Source organism: Littorina saxatilis, linkage group LG15, assembly GCF_037325665.1.
Source record: "Littorina saxatilis isolate snail1 linkage group LG15, US_GU_Lsax_2.0, whole genome shotgun sequence".
NCBI classification, from domain to species: domain Eukaryota; kingdom Metazoa; phylum Mollusca; class Gastropoda; order Littorinimorpha; family Littorinidae; genus Littorina; species Littorina saxatilis.
Window position 1 is genome coordinate 41,967,116 of NC_090259.1, and position 27,306 is coordinate 41,994,421.

At 42.7% G+C, this 27,306-nt stretch overlaps 1 protein-coding gene across 1 annotated transcript; it reads right to left on the minus strand.

Annotated features, from left to right (window-relative positions):
- Nucleotides 1-5,325: 5,325 nt before the first annotated feature.
- LOC138949354 (galanin receptor type 1-like) lies at nt 5,326-25,300 on the minus strand. Its single transcript, XM_070321147.1, has 3 exons — nt 24,091-25,300; nt 12,857-12,974; nt 5,326-8,432 (listed from the first exon to the last, which is right to left on the minus strand). The coding sequence occupies exons 1-3, from the start codon at nt 24,491-24,493 to the stop codon at nt 7,403-7,405; spliced, it is 1,551 nt and encodes a 516-aa protein (XP_070177248.1). The 5' UTR covers nt 24,494-25,300; the 3' UTR covers nt 5,326-7,402.
- Nucleotides 25,301-27,306: the final 2,006 nt, after the last annotated feature.

A 27,306-nucleotide genomic window follows, 5' to 3' on the forward strand; every position in this document is an offset into this window, starting at 1 on the left:
ATCCCCTGTTAGGGTTTTTACTATTGAGGTTATTGACAGTCCCATGGTCTCTGAACTTATCCCTCCATCCATAGATAACTGATTTAACAGGAAAGTCTCTACGTCCAAACTGTCTTTTGAATTCCAGTTGAGCAGCGTGGATAGAATTCGACCGAAAATAGGCCTCGACTATAAATGTCTTATGCTCCGTTGTCCATGACATCTTGAAGCTCAAACTTGGTGGGCTGTTAGAACATCATTTCAGCTTGGCTCACCTGAAAAAATAAAAGAATCGGCTGATTATTTCAGAAAATATTAAACTTTTGGTGGGATCTGTTTTTTTTGTGTCACCCTGTATATTATATGTTTCTTATTTTTCGATTTAAATCTAAGCTTGTAGTTTGCTTTGTTTCTGAGTGCTTCAACGCCTGTTTTGTCTTGCATGCCTGTCGCATTGGGGAATTAGAATTACTTTCTTGTTCAGGGATATTTTCTATACATGCCGCCACACCTGGAAAGATACACTCAAAACAGTGTGTTTTCAGTCATAATAAATAATGAAACGTGCGAGCGTGTTTCTGGTTCGAACGAATACCCGGTGTAACACGAAATTTTTACTCCACGAAAAATTGACTCCGGTACGAAATTTTTACTCCGAGTACACCTGTTGTACGAGAAAAGAACTCCCCAAGGAACGAAAAAGTTACTCCCTTCACAAAATTTGTACTCCCCAAATTTTTACTCCCAGTAAAAATTTCGTGGAGTACTTTGCTTTTGTTCGACGTAAGAAAAAAGTACTCCCTGTACGAAAGTTTTACTCCACGATTATTTTACTGTCAGAATAAGTTACTCCTCATGTTATTCTTAGAATAAATTAACAATTGTTAGTTTGTTTGGGTGTTTGTTTATTTGCTTGACCTTTTCTTTCTCAGCATGTTGTTACATCTGTTGTTTGTTTGTTTGTTTGTTTGTTTTGCTTGTTTATTTGTTTAAAAAATGAGGTCGTGACAGTGCCGTCTGAAAAATGTGTATGTAAAGTTTCATGAAGGTCTGCCAAGTAGCCGTTTTCCGGGAGTTGCTCCAAACACACACATACACACACACACTCGCACACACATACACACACCCTCGCACGCACGCACGCACGCACACACACACACACACACTCGCACACACACACACACACACACTCGCACACACATACACACACCCTCGCACGCACGCACGCACGCACGCACGCACACACACACACACACACACACACACACACACACACACACACACACACACACACACACACACACACACACACACACACACACACAATTTGATTAGAAACTCGAAGCAGATTTTGGTGTTTATTCCGTTTGTAACCCTGTAGAAATTCTGAGAATATAATCTTTACGACGAATAAACAAAAGAGAAGCGCAAATGGTAAAACACTTTAACAAATTCAAATGGACAAAAAGGCACATGTACTGCTAGTGGGACAGTGAATGATATTTGTGAAGCAGACACATTGCACTATCAAGTTCATACGACAATCTGACCATGAGAAGAACATTTGAACGAACATTTGTTGTACTCTTTGTGTTTGTTTTTCTTTTCTTTTTCTTTTCGTTCTTTTTACATTTAGTCAAGTTATTATCTAGACGAATTTGTATGTAAAGTTTCATGTAAAGTTTCCGATAAAGATCGGTTCAGTAGTTTTCTCAGAATCGCTATACACAAACACACACAGAGCTACACACTGACACATACACACACAGAGCTACACACTGACACATACACACACAGAGCTACACACTGACACATACACACATACACCAACACCCTCGTCTCGATTCCTGGTCTATCTGGAAAACAATCTAGTCAAACTTTGACCGAGTGTAAAATCAACAGAAGCTTTTCACAGTAGTAATAACCATTAGTGATTACACTTGCAGTATTCAAAGGAAATATTCAGAAGAGTTTGCAAAATATGTGGAAAAGAGGTGACTTCTCTGTTCAGTGTTTTTCTGTACAAAATGATACAACTATCATCAAACAAAAAACCACCAACAACGCCATCTTATGCTGCATGCAGTTTATGCATGTTTATTTTAGTATGGTTAATGCGCGTGCTTCCTAATTGAAGGAAATACAAGTCCACGAGCCCCTCGTACTAAAATATAACTGTTTTAATCATGCTTTGAATAACGATAAAAATAATCTCTGAGACAACATTGTCAGTGTCGAAAAATGGCAAATTCAGTTATACATAACATTAACAAACATAAATAACAACATGTAACATGGTATCATAGACAAAAAGGCAAACACACGATCAAATTATAAAGCATCAAGATGGACTGAATCGCCCAAGGCTTAGCTGCTGGCATCTGTTGTTTTCTTTTTCTTTTTGGGTGCTCTTGTTCCTTCAACTCAAAGTTCAACTTTTGAAGTTATTGCCTCTTAGACAAATAAAATAAAAAGATTCAATTTAAACTAATAGAGTGAGAAACATCCATGCTGCAGAATAATTTACGTGAAACCCTTTTTTACAGGGGAAAACAAGAGATAATGATGCAAGAGAAACTCCTTCAGAAAATACAAAATATAAATGGTAAATAATCAACATATACTGCAGCATCTTATAAATGATCCCCAAAGATTCGTTCAGTCTTTGACATGGGGTTAGATCAGCCTTCCAATGCAACACATACCAAGAATCAGCCTGCCAATTTTCTTAAGCAGAATAGGAAATTATTCTCGCTGGATTAATTTCGCAGACTGACACAGCCACAGGTGTTAGTTACGAAATTAGCTAGGCGAAAAATTCCTCTCTACGCATAAGGCCCCCCCAAAAAAGTTGTATGTTTCTGGTCACCCGACCCTACCTAGTTTTTTCCCGCCGACCCTAGACTTTTTTTTTTATTGCATTTGTAAAAAAAAAGCGTCAAAACGAAAGTAACAGACGGCAGACGACACAAGGGGGATAACCCCGCATCCCTTTTGTCTCATTTGTTTTGTAATGTGTTGTCTTTCTCTTTGAATAGTAAGTCCAGTCTCTTTGCGTCACTGTATAGTTATTTTCTACCCTGACCACAACAAAAAACAAACAAACAAAAATCCCTACCTACCTACCCTATTTTTTGTAGCCATGTTACCAGAAACATAGACCAGCACGGTTGGCCTAGTGGTAAGGCGTCCGCCCCGTGATCGGGAGGTCGTGGGTTCGAACCCCGGCCGGGTCATGCCTAAGACTTTAAAATTGGCAATCTAGTGGCTGCTCCGCCTGGCGTCTGGCATTATGGGGTTAGTGCCAGGACTGGTTGGTCCGGTGTCAGAATAATGTGACTGGGTGAGACATGAAGCCTGTGCTGCGACTTCTGTCTTGTGTGTGGCGCACGTTATATGTCAAAGCAGCACCGCCCTGATATGGCCCTTCGTGGTCGGCTGGGCGTTAAGCAAACAAACAAACAAACAAACCAGAAACATACAACTTTGGCCTAAAGCAGCGAGGCTGGAGATTGTCGGTATTGATCCACGTTGTAGGATGCTCTTATCCTAAGTAAAATCCTGGACAGATCTGCGATGAAATCCAAAAATAAATAGACTGCCAACGTTCCAGAATTCAGAATCAAAAAAACAAGAAAGGTAATTTGTTGGAACGTTTAATTAATGACAAAACACAACGTTACGTTCACAAATATATCGACCCAGCGGTCTTTTAAGTGCACAGACAAACATTAATTAGACAAGTTAATTAATTAAATCTGCGATGGTTCACATGGTCTTTTACTGGGGAAGGGCGGTGCCTGTACTACTTTGGCCCAGGTAGATTCACCAAAAAGTTGTTCCCAGACACCGAGGACAATAGGTCAGTTGGACCATAGACCCTGAATTCAAAATATATATCGGTCAAAGGAAAATTTTTTTATTGCGGCGAAAGACATCTCGCGTGTCAAATCTATTTAAAGGCACAGTAAGCCTCCCGTAAACCATCACAGAGCTCCCCGAGCGTCTAAATACAGTACAAGCATACTTCCATTTGAACGCTCACCGAACGGGAACATCCTGGCTGCTTTCTGTCGAGCGTGAGACATTTTCCAAGAATTTATTTTCGTGGACTTGGCCCTGAAGAACAATGGCGCCTCGTTTTTGCGCTAGACCTAACTTTTAAAATCTAAATAATAAATTGACAGCTTGTTACACAAAAATTCTTTAAGGCCAAAAAAAAAATTGTCTGTTTAGGGTAACATGACCAAAAAAAGTAGGGTCGGTAGGTAGGTAGGGTTTTTTTTGTTTTTTTTTGTTTTGTTTTTGTAAATGCTATGTTGGCTGAACATTCACTTCTTATATTTGATGAATACATGTTTCAAAACTAACGTATAAATAAAACAGAGAGAAAGGGAGAGAAAGAAACGCCAAATGTCTCTTTTTAGCATTTTTACCTCTTTTTTTTTCTTTTTTTTTTTTGAAATCAAAAAAAAGTTTTTGGGTCGGCGCCAAATCGATAGGGTCGGTCGGGTTACCCTAAACAGACAATTTTTTTTTTGGCCTAATCATAAAAGAATTCGTTTTTCATCAAGACAAGATCAGAACAATTCGAAGTTGTGAAAGTTTAAAAAAAGAAAAGCCCGGAAGCAGGGTCACGCAAGGGTCGTAGCAGACGACGGCCCGGTTTATCAGTGCAAATCGCCGTTCCTCTCGACAGTCAAAAGCCATCGCTAGAGTTCTTGTGAACCACAGCCGTTGTTTCGTGCATAAAAAACGTGCTATTATGGAGATTCAAAAGACAGCACGTTTCGTTTTGCAGCTCGTTTCGTTTGGTGAATGAGTCACCCCGCGAAACGGAACGTGAAACGAGACGGCATAGGCCGCAGACAAGATTTAGATGTATTCACGTTTCGTTTCGGAATGAAGGAAGGGCGATAAATCTTCAAGTGAAATTATCACGTCTGTCCTCGATCAGAATGGGAAAAAAACACCCTAGGAGGTGGTCCAGAATCGGGCATACTTTGATTATTTTCAGTCCAAATAAATCACACAGACTTTGTTTATACAAATCACATACGAAGCCAGAATAAAAATTCGATGCGATGACCTACTTCTGCTTCGCCATTTGCTTTCTCACCATGAAGTTGGATAAATGTACCAGGATCAGCACCCTTCAAAATATTTCAGTTCACAACAGTTGTCTACCTCCAATGAACACATTCTCAGCGCTGAAAGACTGTGAAAGGGTTGATGAATCTAGCAATGCATAAAATGGCCAACAAATAAAACTGTTAGTGTGCAAAAATACTCACAAAAGTTGACGAAATATTGTTCGTTTTTTGGGGGTGGAAAACGTGACTGCGTTTTGACGTTCCACGTTCCGTTTCAGTTGACCTTCACCTTTCCAGCGAGAGACCCCCGAAATGATGACGTTTACCACAACTTCAAAACGAAACGTCCCGACGTTTCGTTTATTAAATCTCCCTAATGTAGAGAAGCTCACGTCGAGTCGCATTCAAATGACTATGACGACAGCATTGTGAAAAGGGGGAAAACTGGATCACACGGGTTCACGATGGCTCAGGGGTAAGATAAACCACGCAAAAATAAATTCTTTGAACATTGTTCGCTCTTTACGGAGGGCACCTAGGATGTTCTCAATTGGTGAGTGTTTAAATGAAAGGGTGTTTGTACTGTGTGTAAAAGCCTGACCGTATCTGTGATGGTTTACGGGAGGCTTACTCTGCCTTTAACATTCGACCGGCCTTGGGTCAGAACAATGCGACAGATAAACCATTAACGATGACATCAATCTACTACAGTATGTGCAATTCAAACTGGCTAAGAATTGAAGCGGTGCAACATTTATGATCGGAGCGACATTACAGCAGATCCATGACATATTCGCGATTTTCTTGACAAGAATTTCAGCTCCTTTCCTTTTTAGATGAAAATCAGAATTATTCTGTTAATTACCCAAAATACCTTTAATCTACTGAAATAGCTGCCGTTTAGTATATAACTTAGAATCCGTGTTTGATAATATTAACCATGAAGATTGAAGTAAGTGAATGTCTAACGGTTTTAAAAGACGGCTCGGGACAAACATTTTCACCTCATGCTCTTTCGCCCTATTTGGGCGCCAACCGCTTGTTAACTTCAAATCTTTTGTATGCGTCGATGACAGGAACCTTTATTTGTAACAATTCAGCTGGTTTTAAAAGAGCTTATTGGCTCTGATCTATGTAACCAGAAGTTTACAGAATCATTTGGTCTGCTTGAAGACTTTCCGGTCAACGTTATGGTTGTCACATCAAGCTTGGCACATTATTCTTAATAAATCACCAGCTCAGACGAACATTTTCGTAAATTCAGAGAACAGAATAACAGAGACATGAACAGCGTGCTGGTATAAAAGCGTACAGTTAAGATAAATAAATCACAAGTCACAGTAAAAGACACATTCCATCAAAGACACCCGTTTTGCTACCATTTACCGGGAACAAGTCACAGAAACAAGAAACATGGCGTGTATTCTACTATTCAGTCTGAGTATAGTGTGGTCCATCGGGGTTTCTTTTCCATCAAAAGCATTTTCACCAGGATATAATATTATCGTTGTGCACAGCAACTACTTAACAGGCAAACTAGCCCTTAATGAAAAGGAAAGTCGCCCAAATGTAAACAACCACCGAGTTTGAAGTCAGACCGCTTTTGACGAATGCGATGCGCTCTATAATGTCGTTCATCACTGTAAGACCATGCAGAGGTTTTACCTTTTTGATAGTCTTCAGTCAACTTTTCGTTTGAGTCATTTTCCCAGTTGATACAAACATAACATCGTCGTGAGTCATGGATATCAGTACATCGTACATTCGATTGCGAACTTCGAGCAACATAAAATACAACACTACACACAAATTAAACACACATTACTAGCACATTGAAATGAGAAGTGTGTGTCACGATTTGTCACAAAATGTTAACACCAGTCATCAAGAGGATTTCTGCACAATGTCGGATAAGTAGCCAAGCGTTTGTGTCAAAACGACACAGGTCAAGACTTACATCGTTCATTAGGAATTAACAGTCTTTGTTGGCCACGGCAGTCAACACGGCCAATCTTAAAACGGCAATACAGTTCAATCAAACCAAAGCTGCCATTGTATTTGATGCCGCTCGTATAATATTTTACTATCTAAAGAAACAGTCTTTTCTGTTTCAATACCTCATCAGACAAAAAGAAACTCATAGGTGTCGACCCTTACCGTGTATTGTCGTGTTATTGTTCGCTTTTCCACAAGGCTTTATCATTAATTTTGAATGGCTTCGTATATTATGCTTGAATCTCTAATGCCAAGTCCAATGCAAGTCATGCTCTAAAATCATGGCTGCTCATAGCTATCATCATATCATTCTGCAGCGGATCAAATTCCTCCATTCAGTCAACATTTGGCAGAATATGGTCAGGTTTCGCTGGACCAAAAGTCACAAGTTTTTTGTTTATCAACGGTCGATCGCTGTCACTCGTGGTTGGTTCAGAATGTTTTACGGAAGTTTTGCCAGAGTGCTTTCTGCTAGCGGATTTACTTCTGCTGCTGGAGGGTTTTTCATTTTCATCGCTGCTTTCCTGTTCGCTGTCGTGGTTGGAAGGCGTGACTTGGATGTATGTCGACCTTTTCTGCGTGGGCATGGCAACGTAAATGTTAGAGCAGGAACTGTCCTGCTTATCCGCTGCCAGCATGCCAACTTTGCCCGTGTTCTCCTTCGCGGCGTCCTGGTCGTTGATGCCGCCATCATAGACCCCGTTGTCCCTGTCCTCGGCGTCGACCTCCAGGTCAATCACCGCCATTTCATCCGGGTTGGGGCGCGTGTGTTCAAACTCCAGGACACGCGTCACATTGAGAGCGAAATTGCGCGTGTTGCTAGGGTTCCAGCACGCCAAGGCGCGCCTGAAGTGCTTCCGGAAGTGCCTGCTGAGCAGGCAGTAGATTAAGGGGTTGACGGCGTTGGCACCGAAGGAGAAAGCCAGGACGAGGGCCTGGCGGTTGTCGAAGAGGGTCACATCACGGAAGTCCTCGTAAATGTTCATGACGTGCGTGGGAAGCCAGAGTACGCCGAACGCCACGGTGAGAGCGATGACGATCTTGGCGACCCTCCTCCTCTCTCTCAGCGCGAGAAGGCTGACCTCCTGGGACTCGGGCCCGGGGCGGCGGTTCTTCCACAGATGCTGGCCGATCTGGATGTGGCAGAAGGCCAGCGCGAGAAGGGGGAGAAGGTACGTGGTCACCAGCATGATCACCGAATCCCGTTGCGGCACGGCCCGCAGGACCGATATGCGCGAACAGTACACGTACTCGTCGGACACGCCCATAAGGACTATGGTGTTGTAGAGGGCGAGGCGCGGGGTCATCAGGGCGAAGGACACTGCCCAGATGCCGGCGATCACAATTTTGGCTTTCTTGTTTGTCCTGCAAACATACACAACATTTTATCAAATAACCAAAGGGAAATAAGGGCTCTATATGCACACGACATGTGTGATGGAGTAAGCGTGAGTTATACGGAACCAATCTCCTGGCACATGAAAGAATAACAAGCATTGAAATGAACAAGCGACTTTCATCCTCATGGCTCATTTCGTTTAAGATTCAACGTTTTATCAGTCTTTGCACATTTTTTTGCAGAATGTGATCGTTTTATTTCGTATAGTCTATAACAGATGGATTGTGTTTCTCAGTACAGGGCATTTTATGTGTGTTTTGGTTGTTGTTAGGTAGCGGGGAGGGGGATTGGTTAGAAGGTAGTGTGTGTGTGTGTGTGTGTGTGTCACTGTGTGTGTGTGTGTGTGTGTGTGTGTGTGTGTGTGTGTGTGTACGCAAGCACGGCAAAATGAAAACAACTGTGAGAGGGTTAGCTGAACTTGACACAACGCAATCTTGCCCCAGACACTCTGGGCGCAGCTGGTGTTGGTCTAATCCCAGGAAGAAGACACGCATTTTTTTTTTTAATCAGTGGGTCAGTCACCTCTGCGGGTTACAACTCTTTTTGCATGTCCTTCACACACACATACACGCACGTACGCACGCACGCACACACACACAGAAACACACACACACGCACGCACGCACACACACTCACACACGCAATCACGCACACACACACTCACACACGCACGGCACGCACACACACACACACACACACACACACACACAGAAACACACACGCACTTGGAGTTGTTATTGATGGCCGCAGGAGCGGTCATCTATTGCAATGCGTTCGGAGAGCTGACATGTCTCGTTTTGTTACCGTTCTCACGAGATCAGTTACAGGTTTTTTGTGCTCTCTCTCTCTCTCTCTCTCTCTCTCTCTCTCTCTCTCTCTCTCTCTCTCTCTCTCTCTCTCTCTCTCTCTCTCTCTCTCTCTCTCTCTGTATGTATGTCTTTGTCTGTGTCTCCCTCTGAGTCTCTCCGCTTTTGTCTTTCTATGTCTGTCTCTGTCTATGTGTGTGTGTGTCTCTCTCTCTCTCTCTCTCTCTCTCTCTCTCTCTCTCTCTCTCTCTCTCTCTCTCTCTCATCCGACTCCTGGCACACAGGTCAAAGCAGAGGTTAACTTTTTGAGTGCACGTGTACCCAGCAGGAGGGGGGGTGATTCGGGTCAGAAGTGGGGTAAGCACTTTGGTCTTCAGTCTTTGGGTTATAGCTTTCAGTGGAGAAGATGCCAACATGAAATTGCATTGTATCCTCAGGAATTTGAGGATTTCTTTTATCTCTCTTTTTCTGACACCGTTGATTTAACGTCATTTTTACTGGACATTTTTTTTTTCTTTCAGTTATAAGTTGTAGTAGTTTGACCTTATTGTTTTAGGACAAGTAGAGCTCGTTCACCAGTAGCAAAGACTCACTCAGTCCGTCAGTGTGCCTGAGTGTGTGTGATGGGGGGGGGGGGGGGGGGGCTCTCGTCGCACCAGCTGATGAAAGCGTGTGAGATTTTGCGATACTCGCCCTCATTGAATCCTAAGGTAGACTCTGTGTGTGTGTGTGTGTGTGTCTGTGTGTGTGTCTTTGTGTCTGTGTCTGTGTCTTTGTGTCTGTGTCTTTGTGTCTGTGTTTGTGTCTGTGTCTTTGTGTCTGTGTCTTTGTGTCTGTGTCTTTGTGTCTGTCTTTGTGTCTGTGTCTTTGTGTCTTTGTCTTTGTGTCTGTGTCTTTGTGTCTGTGTCTTTGTGTCTGTGTCTGTGTTTGTGTCTGTGTCTTTGTGTCTTTGTGTCTGTGTCTTTGTGTCTGTGTCTTTGTGTCTGTGTCTTTGTGTCTGTGTTTGTGTCTTTGTGTCTGTGTCTTTGTGTTTGTGTCTTTGTGTCTTTGTGTCTTTGTCTGTGTCTTTGTGTCTGTGTCTTTGTGTCTGTGTCTTTGTGTCTGTGTCTTTGTGTCTGTGTCTTTGTGTCTGTGTCTTTGTGTCTGTGTCTTTGTGTCTGTGTCTTTGTGTCTGTGTCTTTGTGTTTGTGTCTGTGTCTTTGTGTCTGTGTCTTTGTGTCTGTGTCTGTGTCTTTGTGTCTGTGTCTTTGTGTCTGTGTCTGTGTCTGTGTGTCTGTGTCTTTGTGTCTGTGTGTCTGTGTCTGTGTCTTTGTGTCTGTGTCTTTGTGTCTGTGTTTGTGTCTGTGTCTTTGTGTCTGTGTCTTTGTGTCTGTCTCTTTGTGTCTGTCTCTTTGTGTCTGTCTCTTTGTGTCTGTCTCTTTGTGTCTGTGTCTGTGTTTGTGTCTGTGTCTTTGTGTTTGTGTCTCTGTGTGTCTGTGTTTGTGTCTGTGTCTGTGTCTTTGTGTCTGTGTCTGTGTCTTTGTGTCTGTGTCTTTGTGTTTGTGTCTGTGTCTTTGTGTCTGTGTCTTTGTGTCTGTGTCTGTGTCTTTGTGTCTGTGTCTGTGTCTGTGTCTTTGTGTCTGTGTCTTTGTGTCTGTGTCTTTGTGTCTGTGTCTTTGTGTCTGTGTCTGTGTCTTTGTGTCTGTGTCTTTGTGTCTGTGTCTTTGTGTCTGTGTCTTTGTGTCTGTGTCTTTGTGTCTGTGTCTTTGTGTCTGTGTCTGTGTCTTTGTGTCTGTCTCTTTGTGTCTGTCTCTTTGTGTCTGTGTCTTTGTGTCTGTCTCTTTGTGTCTGTGTCTTTGTGTCTGTGTCTTTGTGTCTGTCTCTTTGTGTCTGTGTCTTTGTGTCTGTCTCTTTGTGTCTGTGTCTTTGTGTCTGTCTCTTTGTGTCTGTGTTTGTGTCTGTGTCTTTGTGTCTGTGTCTTTGTGTCTGTGTCTTTGTGTCTGTGTCTTTGTGTCTGTGTCTTTGTGTCTGTGTCTGTGTCTTTGTGTCTGTGTCTGTGTCTTTGTGTCTGTGTCTTTGTGTCTGTGTCTGTGTCTGTGTTTGCAACAACGAAATTTGTCAAGCCTTTTTATGTGAATATAAAACTTTTTTCTGAAACAGTACGTACTATTTCCAAGAGTGTGTTTTATAGATATACCAATACTCACTAGACAAGTATTACATTTATTAATTATGACAGGGTATAACAAAAATTCTCTACAACCGATTGCATGTTTATCAAGGACAAATCTCGCACCTTTAGGCTATGAGGATAAAAACCGGGGCCGTTTGTATGGCCGACATGTCGAACTGAACACATTTGGCGTTAACTGTTCTAATCGGCTTAACAAGGAGTCCCTCTCAGCCCCATGGTGTTCAATGCCGTCAGAGATGGCTTGTTTTTCAAAGGCGAATGTCCGGCTCGCTCAGTCTCAGCTCTCGCCGAGGAAATGGGACAATGCTCGGTAAACTGTTGCAAGTTGTGCCGTTTACTTTATTTCACTGATGACACAACTGCATTGGTGTTTAGAATCTACTTCCCCTCTGTGTGTCTGTCTGTGTGTCTCTCTGTGTCTCAGTGCCTCTCTTTCTGTCTGCCTCTCTGTCTGTCTGCCTATCTGTCTGTCTGTCTCTCTGTCTCTCTCTGTCTCTCTCTCTTAATGTAATATTTTACTCATTTAGAGTTAATTATTAGTGTAAACACTCTTTGGGGCGAGGCATGGTCGTAAAAAAACAACCACTTTGTGCTTATACCATTATCCTGGTAAATTTAAACAAATTCTCTCTCTCTCTCTCTCTCTCTCTCTCTCTCTCTCTCTCTCTCTCTCTCTCTCTCTCTCTCTCTCTCTCTCTCTCTCTAGCTAAAGGGGTCAAGCACGATTAAACACTTCAAAGCGCAGCTTCGCAAATATCTGATGTCACGAACAGTTACATTCTAAAGCTGTTTCTAGCAAGAATGCATTGCTATCACTAACCTCTATATATTTTGTTGATGATGATAATGTCGACGATGATCATGATGATGATGATGATGAGGTTGTTGTTGTGTGTGTGTGTGTCTGCGTGTGTATGTGTGTGTGCGTGCGTATATGTGTGTGTGTGTGTGCGCATATGTGTATGTGTGTGTGTGTGTGTGTGTATGTGTGTGTGTGTGTGTGTGTGTGTGAGTGTGTGTGTTGTATTGAGTGCGAACGTGATTGCAGGCATGCGGCGCGCGTGTGTGTGCGAGTCGACTTTTCTTTTCCTTTGTATTATATTGACATACATGTACATTTCAATGTTCTATCATGCATTATGTATTCGTATAGGTAATGTTGTAATTAGTAATACTGTATGATTGCGATTGACAATTGTCCTTTTATTGTCTTTATTTTTATGTCTTAGTTTAGCAGGGACAGATTGTAAGACTAGGCGTGAGCCTAAAATCTCCATCCTTGAGTAATAAAGTTCGTTCGTTCGTTCGTTCGTTCGTTCGTTCGTTCGTTCGTTCTCTCTCTCTCCCTCTCTCTCTCCCTCTCTCTCTCTCTAGATGTTGTCGCCATGCATTGTTTTCTTATATCACTCACCTCAGCGAGCCTGAGCGCACAGGATGCAGAACAGCCAGGTAACGGTCAACACCAATCACGGTCAGCGTCAGCACACTGACCGACAGGAACACGGACGTTAGGTAGCCGTGCAGTTTACCTGGAAAGGAAAGGAAAGACACGTAATGAGTATAACTGCAAGAGAATTCAGTGAAGGACGGTTGACGAACGCAGCTGTGTTTAACTTTATATCGCGCACTGTGAACGTTGTGATCAATAGGCGAAGGTATTCGCAGCTCTCGAGGTATGTTTGTTTTATTGTCGGGTATAAGATAAGATAAGACAACTTTAATGTCCTTTTTCATTGTACATAACCATGGAGATTTGTCTTTTGGCACCACATCGCATTACTTATAACACGAAGACAACAATCCAAAGCATTATCGTACATAAATACAGGTATAGGATAGGATAGAATACCTCGAGAAAATTATATCAAATATACGCATTAGTTATTTTTGCTCAATCATTCGGCTGTGATCTTTTGCGTTACGATTCCATGCCAGGCAGCCTTTCTATAGTCCACGAGAGCGAACTTAAGAAAATGACCTTTACAAATGTTTTTTTCAATTATTTCTTTTTAGGGTGTGGTACCTGGGACTCGGAGGCTTTCTCTGTCTCCCCCGCCCCCCCCTCCCCCCCCGCCCCCTTCTCTCTCCCTCTTTCTCTCTCTCATACACACACACACCCACATACACACGCACGCACACACACACACACACACACTGACACACACACACATGGCATACACACACACACAAACACACACGTTGACAGCCTACGTTCTATTATGTACCGTTTGAGTATATGCATTAATGGATTCAAGATAGAAGTCGGGAAGAAGTTTTTCGCGTGTTTTTTTTTCCATTTTTGTCATGTTCAGTTTCTTATTTAGAAAGAAAAATGTTAGCAACAATGGGTCAAATAAGCGGAATCTTCAAAACGGTACGGTAGCTGAACTTCAGTCATTTCTGGTCGGTGTCACGTGACAAAAAGCTGAGATGTGCTGTTGTGCAGTTATCGGCCTTTAACTCATTGTCTCCCAGGTGGCAGAGATATCCGTACCCACTCATATGGCTCTATCTGTCCTGGTACGGATATATCCGCTCAGACGCCGTTTAGCTTCAGTCGCTTCCTGTAACGTCCATCTAACGCCTGCAGGCTAGCGTGTTGATACACAGTCAAGTTACTACACAGTTACTACAATTCTGAGTGACCTGCTGCAGAACAGATGGTCTCGGCTAAAAAAAAACTTGGTCAACATAGATGGGGTAGAAAGTGTTAAAACAACAAAACAGGCTGTCTGGAAGGAGCCGGTTGGACAATTGTTTACAGTTTTGCCTGAACAATCATCTGTCTCGGTGTAGGCTACACGAAAGGCCCTGACGCTAGGAGCGACGTTTCAACTGCCTTCGTGATTCAAAACTGCGGTCTAGTCACAATCAGCAAAGGACGAAATGGAGAGCAACAGACTCTGTAACCACGCCTCAGACAATAAAGCTGTCGGCAGTGAGAGAAGCGAAACCCGTTAAGCGTATATTGCCCTCATTACTGGTATACACTTACAAACACCGCGCATTCCTCATGTTAATTTCATCATCACCCGGGCTTAACCCGGCTGAGTCCATGGCTGTAAGTTATCTCGGCGACAGGTACGTCTGTTGCTTCTTTTTTTTAAACGTGCAGACGACCCAAAAGAAACAGTAAAGAGAGGCGGGAAAAAACAACTTCGCCTGATGCCTAGCATTCCCTTTTTGTTGAGTAGATTTTATTGATTGTTCCGTTTAGTTCTCCTTCTCCTTTTTATCAATCAAAACAAATAAAATCAAATTAACTTTATTGCCTCGCATAGAGAAATTATAGTCTGTTCCGTCTGAACCTTTGTCGTTCATAGTATTCCTTCGCGTTATCATCGCACTGCCAAAGTCTGGAAGTCAATCTTCCTGAGATTATACTGTGCTAATTTGGTTTAATGCCAACTACTGTTCGTGTAATGTTCTCTCGAATACTGATTAGCATGGGAAAGCCGCGATAACGCTCATGCGGTTTGATCAGTCGTGAACTTGTCTTGATTTCAAATAGAAATACTGTATTATATGCACATTGCATTTGCGCATCAGTTCCCAACATCCATGTAAACTTTTCATCCGATTCTGTTGATACCCGTTTAATTTACGCCGCCGCGTACTTGCCAGTGTTAAAGCCTAGGTCCCACTGTGACGAATTGTGACGGCGAACTACAACAATTTGGGATTCGTGGAGAAAATCGCCGAGGTCGATGTGGTTCGTATTACTTCGTTCTTGTTCGGCCGATTTTTTTAAAATCATTCGTGGCAAATATCGTTGTTGCAAAACGAGACAGTTAACCAAGCCTTTCTGCGATGTGGGCCACATTTCCTGTTCATTGGAATTCAGACTCAAGCTTCGCACAAAACAACCCTCTCACCCCTTCCCCGTCTTTACATACCCCTCACCCCTTCCCCGTCTTTACATACCCCTCACCCCTTCCCCGTCTTTACATACCCCTCACCCCTTCCCCGTCTTTACATACCCCTCACCCCTTCCCCGTCTTTACATACCCCTCACCCCTTCCCCGTCTTTACATACCCCTCACCCCTTCCCCGTCTTTACATACCCCTCACCCCTTCCCCCTCTTTACATACCCCTCACCCCTTCCCCGTCTTTACATACCCCTCACCCCTTCCCCGTCTTTACATACCCCTCACCCCTTAATTCAGCCCTTCTCTGTAGTCTTTTTATATTTAGTCAAGTTTTGACTAAATATTTTAACATCGAGGGGGAATCGAAACGAGGGTCGTGGTGTATGTGCGTGTGTCTGTCTGTCTGTCTGTGTGTGTGTGTAGAGCGATTCAGACTAAACTACTGGACCGATCTTTATGAAATTTGACATGAGAGTTCCTGGGTATGAAATCCCCGAACGTTTTTTTCATTTTTTTGATAAATGTCTTTGATGACGTCATATCCGGCTTTTCGTGAAAGTTGAGGCGGCACTGTCACGCCCTCATTTTTCAACCAAATTGGTTGAAATTTTGGTCAAGTAATCTTCGACAAAGCCCGGACTTCGGTATTGCATTTCAGCTTGGTGGCTTAAAAATGAATTAATGACTTTGGTCATTAAAAATCTGAAAATTGTAAAAAAAAAAAAAAAAATTTATAAAACGATCCAAATTTACGTTTATCTTATTCTCCATCATTTGCTGATTCCAAAAACATATAAATATGTTATATTCGGATTAAAAACAAGCTCTGAAAATTAAATATATAAAAATTATTATCAAAATTAAATTGTCCAAATCAATTTAAAAACACTTTCATCTTATTCCTTGTCGGTTCCTGATTCCAAAAACATATAGATATGATATGTTTGGATTAAAAACACGCTCAGAAAGTTAAAACAAAGAGAGGTACAGAAAAGCGTGCTATCCTTCTTAGCGCAACTACTACCCCGCTCTTCTTGTCAATTTCACTGCCTTTGCCATGAGCGGTGGACTGACGATGCTACGAGTATGCGGTCTTGCTGAAAAATGGCATTGCGTTCAGTTTCATTCTGTGAGTTCGACAGCTACTTGACTAAATATTGTATTTTCGCCTTACGCGACTTGTTCTGTTCTATGACAGAACTGTGACTTGGAACAGTACTAGCTGGCATCTGGTATTGTGAGACTGGCCGAGTTCTCACCGGGGTACTGACTGAATGGACTGAATAAAAGATCTTGATGTGAATGAATTCTCTTTTCCTTGGGAAGCTCCCATCCCAAAAAAATTCCCAAGTCGCGAGGTCATTGCCTGGTTCGCCCCGATACTGACTCGGGGAAATCGGGTCGGTGTCCGATGACCAAGGCAAGGCAAGGCATGGCAAAAACCATCCCCAGTCGTTCATCCTGTTGTTCTCTTTGTGTCCTCCCATCCCCCTTGCCAACCCCCTTTCTCCCCTCCCAGCTCTGCCGCGCGCAACCTTTGACCGTAGTAGTACCACAGAGATATAGAATATTCTATATATCTCTGTGAGTAGTACCCTTGGAACTGTGGCAACCAATCGCTGGCGAGGATTTTTTCCCACTGCAAAAAGATATTGATCGGGCAGTCTCAGGTCAGCCGGTACAAACTGACGAAACATGTACCGCTTAGAACAGGATTGTAAGTGCGTAAATCCGTCGTCTCCCGCGTGTGATTTCTTATGATACCAAATTGCAAAACATTGAAACGCTGACTGATATCGAACGGAGACACGGGTCACTTGTTGATATTATTATTGTTATTTTAACTGTTGAATTTATAAAGCTCGGCAATAAACTTGCATTGCAAGACTTATAATGAATACATCGGTGAAGTTGCAAAGTTGTTTGCACAGCGACGGCGTGCATTAACAACTAGAGCCTTATGGGCGTATTCAGACGACTGACAAGCGCGGCAAGTCTGTTCGAACAGAGAGAGTGGAGATGATCAGCGAACTCTTGAAGACAAGGTGCAGTCAGTGCCACTGGAGAGTCTGAGGACATTCACCCGCCTGCCATGCGCTGGCTGTGAGTCAGACAGCTTTGAGAAACTACCAGATTTTAAGTGTCCGTGTTTTTGTGGCCAGACTGACACGTTATAAATCTTCCCCCTATACCCCCTCCCTCAAGTCTCCACCCCCCATCCTGTCCCTCCACACCTCAAACCAAACTCCTTCCACTGGCACTGTGTCTTCTTTCTGTGTCGGCCCCAAACCCAATATAATGCTTTTTGTATTTCTTTTCCGTCAAAGTCGTATAACTTTAGCCTTGATGATAGTAATGCACTGATATTGGACACCTTTATTTACAGCAATTTAAGTCAGCAAAATAAGAAACATTTTTAACATTTCTAATAATACACTCTTCAAAAAAAGTTAAGGATCGGTTGAAAAAAACGGATCTAATTATAAAAAATTGCCAAAAAGGTTGATGCCAGGCAAGTGGCCCAGAGGCTTGCAGTGGCTCCCTCTGTCATCATCAGACTAAAACAGAGATTCCACGCAACTGGAAGAGTGCAGGAGCGACAACGTTCTGGTCGGCCCAGAGTCACCACACAAAGAGAGGATCGCTTATAAAAAGGGAGGCAGGCCATGCAACAAAGAATGGCTACGGCAAACAACATTAGGCAACGCCTACAAGCTACCACCAACACTGTTGTTAGTGGTCAGACGATCCGAAACCGCTTACACAACTTTGGCTTGCGTGCAAGGCGTCCAGTCCGAGGAACAACCCTGACTGCTAATCACCGAGCAGCTCACCGAGCAGCTCGCCGAGCCTGGTGCACTCAACATGTGAGGGGGCAACGTCAGCAGTGGGCTCAGGTGTTGTTTACAGATGAGTCCCGCTTTTGCTTGGAACCTGCTGATGGTCGCATCCGAGTGTGGAGGCGGCGCGGAGAGCGCCTCGCAGAAGGCGCTGTTCTGGAACGACAGCGTTTTGGCGGAAGCTCTGTGATGGTCTGGGGAGGGATCAGCACACGTCTAAGGACACCTCTGTACCATGTAGTGGGCAACTTGACCGGTGTCCGCTACGAGAATGAGATCCTGCAACCCCTGGTCGTTCCAGCCCTCCAAGCCCTCGTGCGATTCTTCAGGATGACAACGCACCTCCCCATCGCTCTGCAGCTGTAAACACCTTCATCCAGCAGGCCAGGGTCAACAGGATGCTGTGGCCAGCCAACAGCCCGGACCTGAACCCTATAGAGCACATGTGAGCTTTGTCGTCGGGTACAGCAACATCACCCTCCTCCTGCCAATCTGGGTCAACTGCTGCAATGGCTCCAGCAGGAATGGAATGGAGTTCCCAGAGCATTCATATGCAACCTGATCCACTCCATGCGCCAACGATGTGTTGAATGCCTGGCACACAACGGAGGACACACGCGTTATTGACACTGATTCACATTGTTGTGAATTCCATTTTCGAGGGTTGTCACGTTTGACACACTCTAGCTAAATTGTCGCTGCCGCGTTCGATCTTTGCTTTGTTTGTCATTACTCCTTGGCTGTTCAATTATATAATTTTAAAAAAATGAAAGAATTCGGTCTTGTCTGTTTTGTGTGGCGTGCTTGTAAAAAAGTGATCCTTACCTTTTTTTGAAGAGTGTAGTTATGCACCAATAATTGAGACCTTTATTTACAGAAATTGAAGTCAGCACAATAAGGAACATTTTTAACATTTCTAATAATAGTTATGCACTAATAACTGACACCTTTATTTACAGCAGTTTAAAGGCACAGTAAGCCTCCCGTAAACCATCACAGATACTGTCAGGCTTTTACACACAGTACAAAAACCCTTCCATTTGAACGCTCACCAAACGGGAACATCCTACGTGCCCTACGTAAAGAGCGAGCAATTTTCAAAGAATTTATTTGTGCGTGGTTTATCTTACCCCTGAGCCATCGTGAACCCGTGTGATCAAGTTTCCCTTTTTCACAATGTAGTCGTCAGTTAGTAATTTCAATGCGACTCGCTGTGAGCTTATCTGCAATAGCACGTTATTAAAGTACCTCTGACTATGCACGAAACAAACGGCTGTGGTTCACAAGAACTCTAGCGATGGCTTTTGACTGTTCAGAGGAACTGGGATAGGTATAAACCGTCGTCTGCTACGAGAACCACGACCTTGCGTGACCCTGCTTCCGGGCTTTTCTTTTTTCAAACTTTCAAAACTTCGAATTGTACTGATCTTGTCTTGATGAAAAAAGAATTCTTAGAATTTAAGAATGTTTGTGTAACAAGCTGTCAATTTATTATTTAGATTTTAAAATTTAGGTCTAGCGCCAAAACGCACCACGGTCCGATTTTCTCTGACACTCTCTCCGCAAAATTAATTCTTTGAAAATTGCTCGCTCTTACGTAGGGCACCTAGGATGTTCCCGTTTGGTGAGCGTTCAAATGGAAGGGTGTTTGTACTGTGTGTAAAAGCCTGACAGTATCTGTGATGGTTTACGGGAGGCTTACTGTGCCTTTAAGTCAGCACAATAAGAAGAAAAAAAAATCTTGTTTTGTTCTTCAGACGTTGCATTTTTCCACGATTCAAGATTAATTATGAAGTTTTAGTTGCGGTATTAAACAAACAAGCCGCTTTGGGAGGCACAATCCCGGGGGCGATGACTGCGCTGTGCATAAACATGACAATTTACTGCTATTTATGTCGCTCATTATGCGAGAAAATAGTGCACATGATATGCAGCGGACGTTGTTTCGCATTATGCAGTCATTGTTTGTGCCAGTGTTATCTTTTTCACTCGGGTCACGCATTACCGCATTTATATATACTACTGGGCAAATGCGGGGAAAGTTGTTTTCTGCACAGCACAGACGGGTTTTTTTTTTTGGGGGGGGGGGGGGGGCTCATGTAGGTCGCGGCTAAACTGTTGCAATTAACGATGGGCTTGCTAGGGATTTCACCCGACCAGTAAGCAGTTTTGAACTGTACATAACGTTATTGGACCAGGCGTTTGCGTTCGAATAAGTGTATCTCCCTACATGAATAGATGCAAATTACAGAACGAACTGTTTGGAAGCTAATTAGAAGATGAATTGTAACGACGTGCTGCTGGTCTGTGTGAAGCAAACATTGTTCGTGTTTCAGATTTGAAGTTGTTGTTGCTGCAGCGCGTTACGTATCGGTTATACATCAACAGTTTAATGACCCGGCAAGTCTGGGACATTCATAACAAGTTTCGTCCCGAAGGTCGTTGACTCATAATCGCATTTTTAACGAATTGAGAACTTTTAAATCTGGATTACAGCTCGTAAATCGAATTATAGTGGCTCTGAACATTTCATTTGGTCGTCAGTCACAGACACTCAAGCGCAAAATAATTCCGGTTATATTTCTAGTCATAACGGCATCGGTTATATTTCTAGTCATAACGGCATCGGAATTCCGAACAGAGCACACGGGCTTGCTTCCAAGAAAGTCTAGAAAAGAGTCCCCCTTACTCTGAAAGTGCGCAACGTGGTCTTTGCAGATTAAGGTACGCAAGCACTATCAGAATGCAATTCAACATGTTCTCAGAGGTTTATAAAGCTGGAGCTTTGAAACTTCACACAGTATTAGGGTTTGGTGACCTCCAGACATAATGAAAGTCTGCTGACCTTCGTCGAATTTTCAAGGTCACAGCGGTGTCAAGTTCAGGTAAAAATGGAAAATCGTAATTTTCTTGAACGTTTTTGAAGCTTTATCTTTGAAAGGCTAATAAGGACTTTGAATACATAGTAGAAACTTGTCTGACTGGCCAGTGTCAAACTTCAAGGTCAAATCGAGATCAAGATCGTTAAAAATAATGTTTTATTATTTTCTTGAACGTTTTTGTAGCAAGCGTATAAAGCTTCAGAAACTTCCAGATTTTAATGACCTCCAGAAATGACGAGAGTATGGGTGATCATGGTTGTCAAATGTCACTGTCACATCAAGATGATGGGAGGGAAATTGTTATTTTCACTGATGGGAAATTATTATTATTTAAATGGGAATACTATTAATGGGAAATTATTATTTTCATGGAACTAGGCTAGCTTACAGCCTCTTATGACCCTCACAGAATGCAAGGTGATATTGCATCCTTTTGTATGTTAACACTTTCTACCCCACCTATGTTGACCAAGTTTATTTTAGCCGAGACCAGCTGTGCTGCAGCAGGTCACTCAGAATTGTAGTGACTGTGTAGTCACTGTGTATCAACACGCTGGAAAGCAGGCGTTAGATGGACGTTACAGGAAGCGACTGAAGCTTAAAGTCTGATCGCATATATCCGTACCTGGTCAGATAGAGCCATATGAGTGGATACGGATATATACGTACCTGGGAGACAATGAGTTAAGGTCACGTTCTTGACTCCAAGGAGCTGCGTCTCACTACAATGGAGTCGGTGGAGCGTTAACTTTGCTCTTCTTGGTAATTGTGTGAACATCATCTGTTACACCTGTTGTGCAACACAAAAAGGGGGGTCTTCTCTTCAGCCGGTGATAACCTAGTCGTGTGTGTCATTGGAATTGTATGTACGAGTACATTTATTTGTGTGGTAGTCAATCTTCAGACTCATTTGCCATCATGAGGACTTCATTCATTCATTCATTCATTACAATCATTCATTCGCTCGGCTTCCTGACAAGTGGGCGAAAACTGATACATTTATCAAGATAAGTTGTGTGTGAATATTTGTTTGTCTGTTCACTTAAAAGACCGTTGGGTCGAAATATCTGTGAATGTATTGTTTTGTCAATAACAAACGTTCCAACAACCTACCTTTCTTGTTTTTTGATTCATCATGAGGACTGAAAATTGTGAACCTTCCTCATTCCATAAGTCTAGCTGATCTATTTCTGTATTGGATCTGTGGTGTATTTTAAGATAACTTCTTTGCTACACCAAGTTTAGCTAGTCTAGACAGTGGAAAGTTAAATTTAATCAAAGTAAAACAAAACTTTTGAATATAAGCAGGAAAAGAAATCCAGATTACATCCCTTTAATCGGCCTTGGTCGATAAAGATGAAACAAAAGACGATATGGTCCCCTTGGACCAACAAAAAAGCTGGTCTGTCAAGAAGCCACCAAACATCTTATAATAACCCATATCACCGGCGTGGACCTCTAGACAGGAAAGTTCCATCGTTTAAAACTGAATTATACAGAAACTCATTTCTCCCATCTACTACACAACTCTGGAATTCTTTACCAGACTATATAAAACTTAGTGACTCTCTAAGTGAATTTAAGCACTTTTTGTCAAAAAACGATTTAAGTCCGCCGTGTTATTTCTATTCTGGAGATCGCATGTCACAAATAATTCACTGTAAGCTAAGGTTTATATAAGTGATCTTAATAACGATCTAGTGAGACGTCACGTTGCTACAGATGCATCTTGTGACTGCGGATTCCCGTCCGAATCCGTAAAACATTTCATACTCGATTGTCCAAATTATCGCGAAGCACGTCAAGAAACTATACATACCCTCCCTAATCACACAATTCACCTCCCCCACCTTTTAAACGGAGACAGACAGTATTCTTTAGATTTGAACAGGAACATTTTTTTCACCGTACACTCGTTCATTGAACTTTCAGGCCGCTTTGAGCAAACCAGAATAAATGCTCTACAAGCCGGACAACAATTTTAACTTCTGCACATCTCCTACCCATCCCTCTTCTTTTATGCATCTTCTTCCCCCCCCCCCCCACCCTCCTTCCTTTTACTGTCTTTCTTTATAATCATTATGGAACGTTTATTACGTTATTAATAGATTTGGTTTATTGAGACAAATTGTTCAGCCGTTACCGCCTTATATGTTGTAGGCCTACTGTCATGCAGGAACACCACTATAAGCTTCTAGCTTGTTGCTGTTTCTGTGAACTTTGTATACATGTCATGATTGTAACCTTTGTTAAAATCAACTTATGTTTAAAAAAAAAATTTAAAAATTCTAGCTGGTCTATTTCTGTATTCATTTTCGTATTGCGTTATTGCGTACAGCTATTTTGTAACTCCAGTAAACTCGTGCGAGACAATGACCGCTGAAAAAACAAAAGAACCGGGGCAACTGAACGGACATCTCAGTAGGGTTTTTTCCCGTAATCGCGCTGATACGTTTCTTAACTATTTACATTTACTGTCAGATTTGTTTTTAGGTCTATATACCTTTCATTTTAGCTTGATTTTCCAAAGTAAGACAAGGTTTTTGTTGACTGTTCTCTTATCGTTCTTTCTTTCTTTCTTTTATTTTGCTTACTGTTCCTTGGTAGTAAAAAAACCAAAAACAGAAAACACGAAACATGCATTCCATGTAAACTTTCCAAAAATAAAATGTTACTAAATTTGAGTTCATATTTTTGTTAAATAGAAAAGATGCAGAAAGTGCGCGAGTTTTTTGTTTGTTTTTTGTTTTGGTAATGTTGCAAAGACCGATTATGTTGCAAAGACCGATTTTTTATTCTGCGCGTTCCGCAAAATTAGAATGATCAATCGGTCTTTGCAACATTACCGAAAACAAAAACAAAACTCGCGCACTTTCTGCATCTGTCCTATTTCAAAATTTTAAAGTAGCGTTATTAAGAAAGGAACAAACAAACAATCAAACAAACACAATCTCATTGTAGTCACAAGAAAACTACAGAGAAACTTGGGGAGAAAAAAAAAGAGAGCATTGCATTTTGAAGTAGCGTTATAAAGAAAGCCAGAAGGAACTTACACATGACGGCGCCAAAAGGCCAGGAGATGATGGCGTAGTGGGCGGCAGAGATGGGCACAGAGGTCAGCAGGTAGAGCACATTGACCAGCGCCAGGTTACACAGGTACAGGTACGTCACCTTTTTCGTCCACTTCTGGCGAGCAATCACAAAAATCACCAGGGCGTTACCCAGCACACCCACAATACAGATCAGGACCAGGATGGCTGGTTCTACGTACTTGACAACATCGCTAGAATCCTCGGGACCGTAGTCGTTGAAATAATAAACATTATCGGTGGAGTTCCCTTCTGAATTTGCAGCGGACGATTCACCGGATACATTTTGACTCGGGTACTGGTAGTAGTAGTCGCTGTAAGCATAATCGTCCGAGTAATAGTAGGACTGCTGGTCTGTGGCGCTCATGTTTGGTGGTGTCGTTGCCGTGGTTTAAGTCGTGCTGCTACGGTGTGCTGCCTGGACTGAGAATGCAGTCCGTCCTGGAACTGGCTTGGACCCCGAGGCCGGCTAGAGTCTTGTCGTCAAGCCGTTGACGCCACCGTTTTCTCGTGCGTTGATGGGACAGAAGTGACGGAGAAGGGTTCTCGCGGCCACCCGGGCGGTCTTGGCACTAAAGCTGTGGCTCAAGGGGGGATTAAGCTCCAGGGTCTGTGACCGCAGACGCTGCGAGATGTGACGTAGTTGCGACGACGAGAGGCTCTTGCTCTGTGGATACTGGCAGCATCTTTGTGTTGTCGAACGCACGCGCGTTTGTCCGCTCTTTTATAGGGTGCCTGATCGAACGGGGACGGACTGGTAGCGTTTGAAGAGTTGGTTTCTCTTGTTTCGCCAGTCTTACTTATTTCTTCTTTATCAGCACGCATTTTCAAGTCAATCCCGCACGCGACCCGAATATCTTAAAACTGAGGTGATATGCAGACATGGGAGTTGAGCCGGGGAGGGGGGGGGGGGGGTATGAACACGCCGCGAATGACAGCGTGGAGAAGGCACGGTCAACGCTTGGCGGCGTTTTCAAAGACCACACCCCTTTTGCTGGCGGCGGTGCTCAACACTCCTTCACCGGTGACTGACGAACCTTCCTCTTTCTTGTCCACTCCGCCTGTTCCGTTTAAATGACACCACCAAGCTTCCTCTACACGAATACATTGTCTTTTCTCTCTGCTCCTTGGTTTGGTTTTGCTGATACTGTTTTGACAGCTGTAAGCAAGACAAGGTGCAAGAAATGCGATTTCTCTATTATTTTTTGGGGGGGTGGGGTGGGGGTGGGGGGACATATTAACATTTTATGAACGGTTTTAATTAAGTTCGAGGTTAGTTTCAAAAGTTTTGCTAACCCGTTATTTGTTTGAAAACGGGATACTGGTGAAAGAAAAACTTTCCGAATTATTGTGCTGGCGGAAATCTACCTAACTCCTACCCAATAAAATTGATGAGTTAAAGGAAAAATGAGCCAACGTTGTAGTGTCACAATCATAGTGTCACAAGTGTCACGACCGTTATGCTCTAAATATTTATGGCACAAAGACCATCTCCCTGTTGGTGTATCGCTTCGAACAGCATCAACAAATATAGCTGCCAAATTTCTGAAGTAAGCGGTAGATGGAAGGGAAGAGATTCTATTTTCAAATCTGGTTTCGAAGCAGTGAAAATGACAATTTTCCTGTCACGAACGTTATGGTTCACGACCACAAACAAATTGACATTTACATTTTCTCGAATGTTTATGAAATTAGACTCTTGAAATTGAAACACATGTGTAGCGCCTGATGACGTTCAGACTTATCTCAAGTCTGTTTGACCGTCGTTAACCTTTAAGGTCACAGCGGGGTCGAGTTCAGGTTTAAAAAAACCGTTAAAAAACATCAGATTTCGAGTAGAAAAAAGTTGAAGCTAGAATTTTGAAAGTTAATACACTTATTACATTTGAAAATAGTGCGTGTGAATCACAATTTCCACAGCAAGTACGAAATTCTTAAAACAAAATGTGTAAATACTGGGACCTCCAAAGAAGAGCAGCATTGTAGGAAGCTAGTGCTATATACCAACACCAACTCTGTCCTTGGTCGTCATGTATAGAAACACGATGTGCAGCATTGTAGGAAGCTAGTGCTATATACCAACACCAACTCTGTCCTTGGTCGTAATGTATAGAAACACGATGTGCAGCCGTAAAAAGACTTACTTTACGGCCTACTAAAACGATACAGCGCATTGCGCGCATCTCTTATATTTGAGACAAAATTGCATTTCAATCGCATGTTATAGACGCGCACACACACACACACACACACACACCGTGGCACACACACACACACACACACACACACACACACACACACCCACCCACACACACACACACACACACACCCACACACACACACACACACTTTCAGAAGGAGACAGAAGTTAAAAATAAAAAAAGACCCTCAGATCGCTTCCAAAGTTATATCATAAAAATGTAAGATAAGATTACAAATAATGCTACCGCACAGGACTGACTTCACCAAGTACAACCTTTTTGTCCTCCACTTTGCAGAGTAAGGCTCGTACACAACCCACATATCGTCCAAATGGGGATAGGCATTGTACAAATCCTTCTTTAATTCCAAACCATAATGGGTCCGTCCACGACGAACATCATCCAGACCCTGTTGTTCAAATAACGTCATCATGTACTTGTTTATTTACAAAGATTAACCCTCAAATAGTGGAAGTTGGAAGGTCCTTTGGTGTTTGATGATTGCATGAAGGTCCTTTGGTGTTTGATGATTGCATGAAGGTCCTTTGGTGTTTGATGATTGCATGAAGGTCCTTTGGTGTTTGATGATTGCATGAAGGTCCTTTGGTGTTTGATGATTGCATGAAGGTCCTTTGGTGTTTGATGATTGCATGAAGGTCCTTTGGTGTTTGATGATTGCATGAAGGTCCTTTGGTGTTTGATGATTGCATGAAGGTCCTTTGGTGTTTGATGATTGCATGAAGGTCCTTTGGTGTTTGATGATTGCATGAAGGTCCTTTGGTGTTTGATGATTGCATGAAGGTCCTTTGGTGTTTGATGATTGCATGAAGGTCCTTTGGTGTTTGATGATTGCATGAAGGTCCTTTGGTGTTTGATGATTGCATGAAGGTCCTTTGGTGTTTGATGATTGCATGAAGGTCCTTTGGTGTTTGATGATTGCATGAAGGTCCTTTGGTGTTTGATGATTGCATGAAGGTCC